At 49.5% G+C, this 12,894-nt stretch overlaps 1 protein-coding gene across 11 annotated transcripts in view; it reads right to left on the bottom strand.

Annotated features, from left to right (window-relative positions):
• Positions 1-12,894, bottom strand: part of PIP5K1C (phosphatidylinositol-4-phosphate 5-kinase type 1 gamma) — a 53,414-nt gene that overhangs the window by 11,796 nt on the left and 28,724 nt on the right. For 5 of the 11 annotated variants that reach the window (XR_014616731.1, XM_084221285.1, XM_084221289.1 and 2 more), the window contains exons 5-14: positions 12,272-12,389; positions 10,094-10,246; positions 7,235-7,534; positions 6,518-6,723; positions 4,943-5,026; positions 4,389-4,437; positions 3,387-3,471; positions 1,310-1,489; positions 1,139-1,168; positions 245-383 (exon numbers count right to left, since the gene is read on the bottom strand). Coding sequence is in view for 10 of the 11 variants with exons in the window: in XM_084221285.1 (XP_084077411.1) it covers positions 245-383; positions 1,139-1,168; positions 1,310-1,489; positions 3,387-3,471; positions 4,389-4,437; positions 4,943-5,026; positions 6,518-6,723; positions 7,235-7,534; positions 10,094-10,246; positions 12,272-12,389 (1,344 nt within the window). In the remaining variant the exon portion in view is untranslated. Of the gene's footprint in view, positions 1-244; positions 387-1,138; positions 1,169-1,309; positions 1,490-3,386; positions 3,472-4,388; positions 4,438-4,942; positions 5,027-6,517; positions 6,724-7,234; positions 7,535-10,093; positions 10,247-12,271; positions 12,390-12,894 lie in introns of all 11 variants that reach the window. The other 6 variants (XM_084221286.1, XM_084221290.1, XM_084221288.1 and 3 more) reach the window with 4 other exon arrangements.

Genomic DNA, 12,894 nt, shown 5'->3' with positions numbered 1-12,894 from the left:
AGCCAGAAATCCTGCACTGTCCCCAAATCTACCTCCACATCCCATGAGGGAGATGTTCTACTTAACAGCTGACACTTCTTCCAGCAATAATTAATCCCATCAAAGCTGTGTCTGCTTGCTCCCAGGAGAGATTTAATTAAAATCGGTCATTAGCATTGCAGAGTGCAGGGCAGCCTGCGGGATCTGCAGCACTGAGAGCAGGAGCAGCCACTCAGCACCAGTGGGAGCAGGGAAATCTCCTCACCTGTACCTGGGCTGCTCAGAGGTCTCCGAGGGGGATCGCTCGGGAACAGACAGAGATGTTGACGATAGTGTCGTGGCTATGGAGGCCGTGGTAGCTTCTTCAAAGGAAGGAGGAGTGCAAGGGAGCAGGTCTGGCCTGCCTGCTGGCCCAGGGCAGGGCAGGGGAGAGGCAGGAAGAAGAGATGATTAAGTCAAACACCAACACTTCACCTACACCAGCCCTGTGCAAGGCTGTTCCACCATGAAGCTGCACACCCACACTGGGACTGGGCACTCAAACCACAGACAGGCAGAAGTTTAGTTGGGTCATGACAGCCTCTCCCAAGGCATCCTCTGGGAAGAACCAGTCAGCACCACTTCCAGCACAACAGGCAGGAAATAGAATGCCAGTGAAGACTTCTCACTGGTGACCAAAGCTGGATTAAAGGCTTGGATCACCAGGGATAAATATCCACGTGAATTAAGAGATGTTCAGTGCTTTGCACAGGGAGCAATCCAACACCCATGCACTGGAGGAGCTTGTCCTCCAGCGCTCAGCTGTAAACGCAGCCAGATGGAAGTGAAGGAAATGCAGCACAGAACCAGCCCATTCCTCTGTTTTTCAACGGCAAGATCCTGCCTGTTATAACTGCCCAAACACTGTCATTGGAGTGCTGCAGTTCCCAGTCACCCCCCCACCAATCTTTTTTTTAAAGGGTAGAAAATGCTACTTTCTGTTGGCTTTGAGCTATGACTTATGGTGCCCCTTGGCAGCAGCTGTCTTGCAGCAGTGATGCAGGCGACCATTTTTACTGCAGAACCCCACAGTGCTGCAAAGAAGGGATTTGGTCTCCTTTGATGCAGAGGTGTCGCATCAAGTACCTGCTGGTGCTGCGACAAAACAATGCACTCTTACCTTCTTCCCTGTCCTGGTTAGGTTTAGCACCTGCAAAGCACAGCAAGACATGCAATGAAGAGCTATCCATGAGGAAAGATCTGCGGTTGGTGCACAGTGGGGAACTTGATGAGAACAAGGGAGGATCCTAAAGAACTGCTAGGAAAGAGAGGGTAAGCACAGATGCAGTACCCTGAGCGGGGCTGTCACCTTCATCGTCCAGCGTGGGGTAGCTCCGGGCCGCCCGCAGGTCGTACTGGGTGTCGTCCTTGTCGGAGGCCAGCTGGCTGGCCGAGAACGCCGCCGTGGGACCCGCCGTCTTCACGGCCAGCAAGGCACTGCGCCCTTTCTTGGAGGGGGACGACTTCAGAGCTGGGGAGGCAGAGAAGGCCAAATGTCGGTCTCGGGGCTTTAGCTGGGCAGAGTGATTCTGAGGTGCGTCAGAAAGTCCCTTCTCAGCTCGGCGGTTGAAGGAGGAGTCAGAACCCTTCAGTTCTCATTCTCAAGGTTGTTTATTGTTTCTTATCTAAAAAATTCTTTCTTCTGGCCTGCTGAGGTCCGCTCAGCAGGACAGACAGAGGCACTTCGGCCACCCCTGGAGCGGTGTTATCTTTTTTTACTAAAAACTACGTGTACATTATTTACCATGACTTTCTAATACCTATCGACTTTCTAATACCTATCACTTATGTTAGACAGTGAGCTTTTACTTTAAACCACTCTAAAAGTGCTAACATCTCAGCAGAAGATGGAGGCTAAGAAGAAAAAGAAGAAGGAGAAAGGCTGGACACGCTCAAATTCTTCTATCTTGGTCTCTGAACTCCCATTCTAAAAACCCCAAAAAAATCTATTTTTTCACTCCGTGAAAAAGTAATTATTATTCTACTTAAAGTTTTGTGGCTTGCAGATCTTCATATAAGGTTGGTAATTTGCTCCATGGGTCATAATCAAAATCACAGGTGTCTTGGGCTCTGTGCCAGGGTCTTTGAGCCCTCTGGCAGGGGTTCTGGCAATCTAGGACAGCCAGAGGGATGTCCTGAACTCCGACATGTTGGAACCCAGGACATTCCTCTGACTGCCCTGGAAGACTCGAGACCCTAGCAGGGGGTTCAGAGACCCAGAGACCTTGGCACAGAGTCAAAAACACCTGTGCCTTCCATTTTAACCCATGGAGAAAATTGCCAATTTTGTGTGAAGATTTACACGCCACAAGAATTTGAGTAGAATGATAGTGAATTTGTCACAGGGTGAAAAAGTAGAATTTTGGGGATTTAGAATGGGGGTTCAAGAGGCAAGATGGAGGAATCTGGGCATGTCCTGTCCTTCTTCTTCTTCTTGTCCTCCATGTTCTGCTGTGATGGTGACACTTCTGGATTGGTTTAGAGTAGAAACAGACTGTCTACCACAGGTGATAGGTATTGGGAAATTATTGTAAATAAAGTACAGGTAGTTCTTAGTATAAAAAGCCAACACCACCCCAAGGGTGGTCAGTGTGCCAGTCTGCTGGACAGACCTCAGCAGGTCAGAGAAACAATGTCATGGATAAGAGAAAAGAAACAACCTTGAGAACCAGAGCCCAGGAATCTCGACTTCTTCTTTGGTCGCGGGGCTGGGAAAAAAGACTTTAATACCTCGGGAGCCATTTTAGCCACATGAAACCCAAGAGTCAAAGTACCACCACCAGCTACTGTCACACCAAAGGTGCTTCTCCCTTCACAAGCAGAGGCTCTGCCCTCACACACATCCCTTCAGCCAGACCAAGGCAATCTGTGACAATCTGAGGGCTCTGCAGTTCTTAGCTTTGCTCTGTATCATGGAATGTTTTGGGTTGGAAGGGACCTTAAAAATGCATCTCATTCCTTGGGCAGGGACATGGGCACTAGAGCAGGTTGCTGCAAGACCTGTCCAACCTGGCCTTGGACACTTCCAGGGATGGGGCAGCCACAGCTGCTCTGGGCAGCCTGTACCAGGCCCTCCCCACCTTCAGATTTCCTGACTTCTCATCTAACCCTGACAGCTCAAAACAACTGCCCCTTGCCTGTCACTATCTGCCTGTATAAAAAGTCCTTCCCCCTCCTTTTTCTAAGCCCCCTTTAAGCACTGGAAGGGGCTCTAAAGTCTCCTAAGAGCCTTTTCCAGGCTGTACACCCCCAGCTCTCACAGCTGTACCACACTGGAAAACCCTGCTCAGGTTCCAGCCCAGACTCCTTGCAGCAGCAAGGCCAAGGTAGAACCTCAGAGCACAGCAGCCCCACAACTTGGTACTTACAGGAATTCTTTCGAAACACCGTGTTGGTCATGAATTTGAAAAATCTCTCTGCATAAAAGCTGGGTCTGTGTACTGACACCGTGTCCTACAACAGCAAGAAGCAATTGTTTAATTTTAAAATGGTCCCTCAAGGCAGAATTTCTGTAACAACCAACACAGTCTTTTTTATTCCAACATTTAGCACTGACAGAGCCTTAAAATGGAAAGGCTTAACTGAAACACTCTAATTAATGCTATAAATAACCCTGAAGCATTGCCTCTGATTGCATTTGATTATATTCTTGCTGTGATTTTATAATGGATTTTGGTGATTTCATTCCTTTGTAGACTTCCTGGATATTTTTTAAACACTGGCCTGATTGCATACATGAAATTTCTTCTGGCTTTGTGGACTGCGATTCCAATCAAACCTGGATACTTTTGCACACCACACAGACACCCAAATTCAGCCAAGGGTCTCCATACATTTCAAATGTTCTTGTTTAAAATAGTAAAACTGAAGCTCTTTCTGCTTCTGATGTTTGACTGCGCTTCCACGACTTGGCATCTCCACATTTCCTTTGCCACTTTAAGGGAAATGCAAGGCTGAAAAATGGCTTCTTTCAGAAACACACACCTGGCTGCTGCGGGAATGAAGCCAGCAAGGAAACATGGAAAGGGATTTGCTGGCTTGGGAGCTTGCTGAGGTGGAAACAGCCAGTCACCAGAGAGAACAGCACAGGGCTCCTGACAGCCCAGGAACACACACACCTGGTGTGTGCTCCTGGTGCCATGGGAGACAGAGTAGGGGAGGAAAACTGTGAGCACAACAGCTCAGCGTGTCAGGAGCTGGACTGAGCAAGGAAACCTGGCTGGGAATAAGTGGCACCACCCTGCTGTGCAGGAATGAGGGGCAAGAACTGCTCCTTTCTTCAGCTGCAGCTGTGCCAGACCAGGGTCCATAAAAGCCACCACGTAATCCTGCAACGCTTGGACAACTCCTGCCTCTGCACAGGCACTCACCCCATCATGGACAAGGGCCTTCCAGGTGTGCTCTAACTTCTTGATGAACCTAATTCCAAGAAGAAGTGGAGAGAAAAACAAAGATACAGATTCAGGCATGCACTCTGTACCAAGCCCCCTGTCATACACTAGAGGGGAGATCCCTGAGCTGCCAATGTCACCTGGACTGAGCTTCCTCCAGCATCTCCCCCAGGAGGTCAGGACTGCCTGAGAACACCACAGGGGAAGGAGGGGCTGGCCTGGAAGAGGTACACCTTACACCCCTGGACATATGCTTCCCACACTGAGGTGAAAAACTACTTTATAAGCAGCTCATCATCCTGGACGAAGGGCTGAGTGTCCCCAGCTGTTCTAAGACATGAAAGAAGCCCATGGCCAGCTTGGGGCAGCCATATCTACTCATCCTCACAGTCTCCAGGAGAGAACATGCCCCCTGCTTTCATTTGGTACAAAAAGAGATGTTATCAGCCAGAAAAGACACACTTTGTGGTGGTTTCTCTCCTTACCAAATATCAATTTAATGCAAAACCAACCCACACTGCCAGGTTACCTACCTGTATGACTGCAGGATATCTATGATTCCCACGTGCAGCAGGAGACGCTCTCCTTTGCCGTTCACAGCTGGGATCCCTCCCATCCTGCAGGTAAAGCAGAACTTCAGCAGGTGCAGCCTCAGCCAGACACCTGTAACACCCAAGCTCTGGGGAAGGCCAACAGCAGCCAGGCTAAGGGGCTCTGTGTGGTGTCAGACACATTGTAAAACCAGTGTCCTCACTTTGTGCACAACCATGGGAGTCACTGAGTGACCTGGCCTGACCCCAGGTGTCCCAGGGTCAGTGCCTGGCCAAACACCACTGTTGTGACACAACCTGTGTTGTGTGGCACAGCTCTGCCTGGGCCAGAAGGCACCATGGAGCTTTCTCCTGCCTTTATCCTGGGGATCAGGTAATTTATTGGGTCAGTGAGAGCTGTCTGCCATTAGGGCAGTAAATCCTTCAGGACAAAGGATTCCAGTCCCATCCACACTAATGCCATCCTGCCAAAGTGCAGCAACCATTGGCACCAGCACACAACCAAAGCACAGGAGTGCCAGATACTCCTTCAGGTAGCCACTGTAATTATTGATGCTGCCTGAAGGACTGGAAACACCACAGTATTAGCTCTCAGGACTGACCCTCCATCAAACCCCCAGCAGCTGGTTTCAGACAGCAGCAAGCAGCAAACTCTACCTTTCCTTGGCTCAAGAGCCAGGCAGAATCCCAGGTCAAGCACAGCACAGGCTTAGGACAACCCCCAGCCTCCAGCTCCAGCAGTGACTCCAGCAGCTGGCTGCACTGCTGTCTGCCAACCCCACTGGGATGGCCTCAGGGAACTGCCAGGCACTCAAGAGGCAGGAGTGATGGAGAACTCCAAGCTCCTAGGGACAGGCTGATCCCTACTTCTGCTCTAGTATTTGGGTGCTGAGCAAGAACTGTCTCCTCCCCAGGAAATGGATGGATGTTTAGAGGCTGTTACACAAGCTGACAACCTACAGCCTGCCCTCAGATGAGAGACTGCTGTGAGGCCAGAGCCTTACAGAACTATTTCCCACCCTGGCTTCCCCCTTTCCCACCACAATGGCAGCACTACCAAAACCCCAGGAGAGCTGCTCCCTTGAACAGTTCCTGTGTGTGGTGTTACATTTTAGTTAAATGGCATGTTCTGTCTCACCCCTCAAAAATGCATGGCTTATTCCTGTGATCCTCCTCTGAAATACCATGGATCTGTAATCCCCTTGGCCCAAGTCTGATTCCGTGCCCACCTTGAATCTCCCTGTTAAGCTGTGGGGGGTGATGAGAAGTCTCTCTTGGCCCTTTCTCCCTAGGCTCTCCCTCTCTCCTGCTCCCTCCCCCTTCCCCCCTTCTCCCTCAGAAACCATGCTGCTCCCGGGGGTGGGATCCCCAATAAACCCTCATCTAATTAGCACCTCAGAAGCTGCGTGGAGCCTCCTTGCCTGCCTGCTGCTACCAGGGAACACAGCTTAGGGGAGCCCCCCAAAGGAACAGCAACACCTGTGGGCCTCATGAGGGATTTCCCACTCCAGCCTCCACCTGCCAGCAGCAGCAGGAGCGAGCCCAGGTTTCACCTACGTGTCATCAGTGTCTATGGCCTCCCCCCGGGCAGCCCCTCCCTGGATGGACTCCATGGCTGTGGAGTACAGGGCCTTCTGCCCCACGGGACGCTTCTCATCCGACGTGCTGTGGGCTCCCTCCGACAGCTGCTCCCGCTCGTGCTGGTCTATGTTGTGAACCCCAAGCAGGAGGCTGTAGTCCATGATTTTAAAGCTTTCCAATACCTACAGGTTAATATTGAGTTCAAGAACAAAGACAAAATATCAAGCCAGCAGCAGAAATACAGAACCCAAAGCACAGAATCAAAGCAATCAAAGCAAAGCATCCCATCCTCACTAACAACTCATTTGACAGAGCCTGAAAGTTTCTGAACCAACAGTGACCTCTGGGCTTGACTGCAGAGTTTGGCCATCCCACAATCACAGCAAAGGCCTGAAGGCTTGCAAACAACACCACTGTATTTGCTGCATGGTGACTGGGAAAATGCTCTAGCAAAGCAGCTACAAGGGGAGCAGGCTGCCGAAGTGTGATGGACCAGGCAAAGGAGCACAGCCTCAGTCCTCAAGAGACTGCCATGAGATCCAACTCTACTGCCTGGCTTTCAGGGGAAAGTGCGGGAGAAAGGATTGATTCCACTCTGGGCTCATTAGCAAGGTTCTCAATCAGGAATTTCCCTTCCTCATGCTCGAGAGCCACAGAGTTCCTTGCCCTGTCCCTGAGCTGCCCCCTCCTTACCAGACAGTCTCGCTGCAACGTCTTCACCAAAGCACTGAAGGTGTCTGCATCCAGCATCAGGCCCTCAGGCATGTCTTGGATGAAGTCCAGATCCTTGTATGTAGGGCTGGACTTTTCTTTTTCCTTCTTGGATGCCCGGCGTTTGTAGGTTGAACCTTTGAGGTCGAATTTCAGGTGCATTTTCACCACTCGAGGCAGGATGTTGTTCATCACGACCACGCGGATGTTTTTGCCCCCGGACTGCACACAGTACAGTCCATAAAACTTGGGCAGCAGAGTCCGGGGGTTCTGGTTCAGATTCTGTGGCAAGGGTGGAAAGAAGCATGGAGAAAGGTCATTTGAGCAGAAAATTCCTGCTGTGTTCACCACAAAGCATGTCAACAGCTGGACTAGGGATTCTTTGCTGAGAGGTTTTCTGAACTTAAGAGGAGCTCAGGGTATGCATTTGACAAAGTCCTGCATTTCAGTGGCTTTACGACCTGAAAATACAGGGACTGAGATGTTCAGCACTCTCTGGGCAAATAACCAAGCCCGGAAATCCCGTGCTTTCCCCCAATACAGCAGCTGAAAAAAGGAAACCAAACTGGGAGAGAAATAAACACAATAAGTGGGAACTTCAAGCTTAAAAATAACAACTCTCTTTATCTCTCCACCAGTGTCAGAATCAGGAGCTGTTCTCCAGCCCAGAATAAACCACGGACAGGGTTATTTTTTAAACAAAACAACATAAATGTTTTCCTCCTGTTGCAGAGTTGCTTTATAAAGCAATCAACCAGAAAGCACGGATATCCTGTTCTGCTGTCATCTCCTTTTTTTAGGCAGCGGAATAATTAGGAATGACATGACAGGCAGGATTTGCTTGTTCAGCTTTGGGCACATTTGGGAAGGAAACAGAACTTCTCTGCACGCTGTGGCAGGAAAGACAGACCTGACAGGTTCTGACAGACAGCAGAAACGTGACTGTATTAAAATTTCATTCCCCTCAGCTCACCCACCTGGGCACAGCAGTGAGCCCTCTTGGAGAGTGCCAAAAGTAATAGAGACAGGTAAATGGAAACAGCTTTAAAGTAACTCAGGATGAAACCACCCTGCTTCCTTTCCCTGACTCTTTTGCTACAGGTGGTTTCCCAGTAGCTGCAGGATGATCAGGGGTAGCACCACAGAACCCACATACAGTGGAAAGCTGCAACAGGTCGCTCAGAACTCTGCATCAGACAGGTAAGTTCAGTTTAATTCACTGACTGATGATGGCAGGATTAACAGCGCAACTCCATTCCCACTCAAAACCCCACACCTGATTTACCACACACATTAGGCAACAGGCAGTGCTTTCCAAGAAAACTCATCCTTGTCCAGGAATGTGAGTGTCACCTGCAAAAGCAAGTGATCAACAGAATCTCAGGATGGTTTGGGTTGGAAGGGACTGTAAAGACTATTTGGTTTCATCTGTGCCATGGGCAGGGACACCTTCCACTGGCCCAGGCTGCTCCAAGCTCTGTCCAACCTGGCCTGGAACACTCTCAGGGATGAAGAGCTGCTCTGAGCAACCTGTGCCAGGGCATCCCCACCTTCACAGGGAACAATTTCTTCCTGGCCTAGCTGTTGCTCACACACAGACATCCCATAACCTGCCTCTCTTGGGTAAATGTTCCCCGGTAAATATTGAGTGAGGAAAGGATTTTCACAAAACCAGTGTAGGATCACATAACCCCACTGCACCAGGCACACAGATGGGGCAGCAGCCTTGCTCCTCATCCCCTTCTCCTTGGCATCTTCACAACAAACAAATCCCTGGTCGTTGTAACTGAATGTCAAGAGTCCTCATCCATAAATCTGGAACCTCCAGCACAGTTGTGCAGGGAGAACAGCTCCTGGTTTTTACACCAGAGCAGCAGATTTACTTGTCCCAATTTACGTGACCCAATGCAAGTCTCTGGGTCTCAATATCCTGCCTTGCCAGATTGATATGCAAAGCTGGCTGGTACCTTGGGGGCCTCCAGCTTGGAATTGCTGCCAGTAGGAGTCAGGACAATCCTCAGAGTAATGGTCAAACAGCAGGAATGGGAGAGATTCAGGGACAGCAGTGCTTTCCCCACAAAACCAGGCTGATTGCATTATTGCCTGGAGAAAAGGAGGCTCAGGGGGGACCTTTTACTCTCCACAAGTTCCTGACAGGAGGGTGCAACCAGGTGGGGGTCGGGCTCTGCTCTCAAGCAACAAGGGACAGAATGAGAGGAGATAGCCTCAAGTTGTGGCAGGGGAGGTTTTGGGTTGGATATCAGGAGAAATTTCTTCATGGAAAGGGCTATAAAGGATTAGAACAAGCTGTCCAGGGCAGTGGTGGAGTCACCATTCCTAGAAGCATTCAAATAATGTGTGGCTATGGCACTTGTTTACAAGGTTCAGTGGTGACCATCATGGTGCTGAGCTGAAGGTTGGACCTGATGATCTTGGTGGTTTTTTCCAACCTTAAGAGTTTTACTATTCTATGATTGCAATCAGCAGCCACCCCCAAATGCAGGCTGGGGAAAATGCACACTGCCAAGTGAAAAAGGAATGAACTAGTTCTGGGAAAAGGGCACTCAGAAGCACACATCTGGGAAGCCATTCTGAGGCCAGAACATGCCTCCAAACTACAGCACAATTATCTGCCTCATGTTTACCCACAGAGTTTACAAATAATCATTAGGATTTGTGCTTCTGGGACTGGCTTCATGACATGTTGTTAACACTCTCCCTGGCATGGGGGCAGGCCAAAAGACACCCAGGTGGAGGACATGCCCTGTGAGATGCTCTGCTATGACAGAAAAGCTGCCATGACAAAGCTGAGCTGGGTCTGAGGTCCTGGGTGATACACACCATGTAGTATCCAGGAAGGAGCTTCTGCAGGAATTCAGCTTCCTTGTGCATCACAGTTTTGATGATGAATTCATCGTCGCTGGTGACATAGAAGAGGGAGCCGCTGGCCCCAGGGTTGGACAGCTCGATCAGAGGCTCGTTACATAACGAATACTGGCGAGAAAAAGAAAAGAAGGTGATCCTTCATCCCCCATTTATTGCAGATTTGAGTTCTATGCCCTCAAGGGCCTTCCCCATCATGTTATCTCCCTGGGAGATTAAGGGGTAGCAAAGCTCAAGTGAGAACTATTTTCATTATAGGTTTGGTCTGAGCAACCAAACTGATGGGCAATTTATAATTAGAGACTAAGATTACAGTTCAGAGCATCCCAACTGCTCAGTATCCAACTAATCATCTGCTTTCAGGAACATCCAGCCTTCATAATGACATCTTATCTGCTCCCATTGTGCCTGCACGCACGTATCACATTCGGGCTCTTTGAGCACAGCCCAGCACATGCTGACGGACACAGAGGATTCCAGGAGACACCACAGCCTGCTCAGGGAACCACATATCACTGTGTTGGAGGGTACACAACACACTGGCTGTTCTCAGCAGCCTCCCCTGGCCTCATGCTCCCCTGTTCCCTGCCAAAGTCAGTGCCTGATTCACAGAGTCCCAGAATGGTTTGGGCTGTAAATGACCTTAAAGCTCATCTCATTTCATACATGGGCAGGGACCCTTCCACTAGGCTAGGTTGCTCCAGGCTCCATCCAACCTAGATGTGTTTTTACAGCCACACCCCACTCCATCAGTCCTGCTAAAAACACATTACAAGTCTTATCCCAGGTGTGCAATTAAAAGGGATGAGCCCTGCTCAAGCACAGCAAAGAGTTCTGCACTGGGACCTGAACTGGGAGAGCACGTCTGGTCATCAGGACACAAACAGGTCCTCAAATAAGGACTTGCCCAGCAGCAGAGGAGAAAAAAGGAGAAAGCAAGGCAGCCAGATGCACCTTTTAGCTCAGTGCCCACCCAGATAGTGCAGGGGTCAGGTGGGTTCAGGGCAGGATCACAGAACTGCTCAGTGAGAGGTGAGATGGGGAGAAGGAGGTGATCAGAACAATAAATTAAATGCTCATCATTATGTAATGAAAACAGCTTTCAGCTCTGCACAGATTAACAATCCCAGACCTGATCAAGCTAATCATCTCATGCATAATTAAAGGCATTTGCTGCTGTGGGAGGCAAGAGACAGTCAGGAGAAGCAGAAACAACAAATCAGAGCCATGACCTTTGCAACTGAGGCATACTCCTTGCCTGTCCTCAGTTCTGAACACTCATCCACCAGGCAGCACTGCCTTGGCTGGCACAGGAGATCACTGTTACCCCCCCACCAGGCACTGGCACAGGTTTGTTTCAGTGGCAGGTGTTCAGCTGTGACCACCCCTATCTACAGGTGAAGTCACACAAAAAGGGCTGTTCCAAAAGGGGAGGATGTGCACTCATGGATGTGTTTCCTTCCCCAGTTCACACAGAACAGGACGTCACATAAAGGCAAGGGCCCAAATTCAATCACAGGGCACTCAAAGCCCCAACAGCTTGTACTCCAAGGTATTTGAAAACCAGCCTTTCCAGCTCTGAGGAGCTTTTGAAGCACAAGAACAAGCTGTGGTTTATTGTGTCTTTTTAAGATGATTAAAATAACTACACTCACATAGCTCTCCAGTGAGTACACAAGAAAAAATTCCCATCTTTGTCCTTAGAGTTGCAGGGGACATTACAGGGTCGCACCCAGCAGAACACAACTCCTTTGGCTTGTAAACACAGTAAGTTATTGTTACCACAAGGACCAGAGAGGGAAGCCTGTTGCAGGGCTTACACAGCTCACACTGTGTGCAGGTCATGGCCTCCCTCCAGTACAGGCTGGCAGCTGCCATTCAGCAAACTCAGACTTGGAATCATGGAATGTTTTGGGATGGAAAGGATCTTAAACCCATCTCATTCCACCCCCTGCATGGGCATGTACACCTTCCACTACAACAGGCTGCTCCAACCCCATCCAACCTGTCCTGGAACACTCCCAGGAATGGGGCAGCCACAGCTTCTCTGGGCAACTTGTGCCAGGGCCTCACCATGTTCATGGTAAAGGTAAACAAAGGAGGACAAGACAGCAAAATCTAAAAATATATCCATACCAGATAATCATCTGGACGAATCCCAAAGAGCTCTCGGAAGTAGCGGAAAGCCACTGGGGCGTAGGTCTTGAACCTGAAGTCAGCGTAGTGGTGAGCTGGGGTGAGGTTACTGCCTTCACTGCACAGAACACACACATGGCACAGCCTGTTACCACTCACCAGACAGGGACAGTCACACCAAAGCTACTGTGTGCTTCAGATGCACTCAGCCTTGCAAAAAGACATCTTTGGAAGAACAACCACCACCTTTCTTCTGTGGTAGGAAAACAGGAAAACAGGTTTCAAACTATCTGCCAAAATCTATTTCCAGAGATTAAAGGAACAACCACTTGCCAAGCAGAATATATTTACACAGAGAACATAACTTTTATGAGCTTTGTTTATTCACAGTTAGAGAGCTCCCAGAAGGAGTAGCTTCCACATAAAACATGGTATGATTTTGTGGAAGAAATTCTAGATGGACAGCTAGAAAGACAAGCACGTAGGAAGGGTAACAAACTGGAGTGCACAGTGCTGCATCCTTCCCTGTGCTTCCCTGCAGGCCAGTGCACTGCAGATTCCAACACTTCCCACTGTTCTGTTTGTGTATCACGGAGCAGATTAAAAACATTCAGAGCATGCAA

This window comes from Fringilla coelebs (genome assembly GCF_963513975.1).
Source record: "Fringilla coelebs genome assembly, chromosome: 24".
In the NCBI taxonomy this organism is placed as follows: Eukaryota; Metazoa; Chordata; class Aves; order Passeriformes; family Fringillidae; genus Fringilla; species Fringilla coelebs.
Note: the sequence above shows the minus strand (reverse complement) of the source record. Positions and strands in the feature narration are given on the sequence as shown.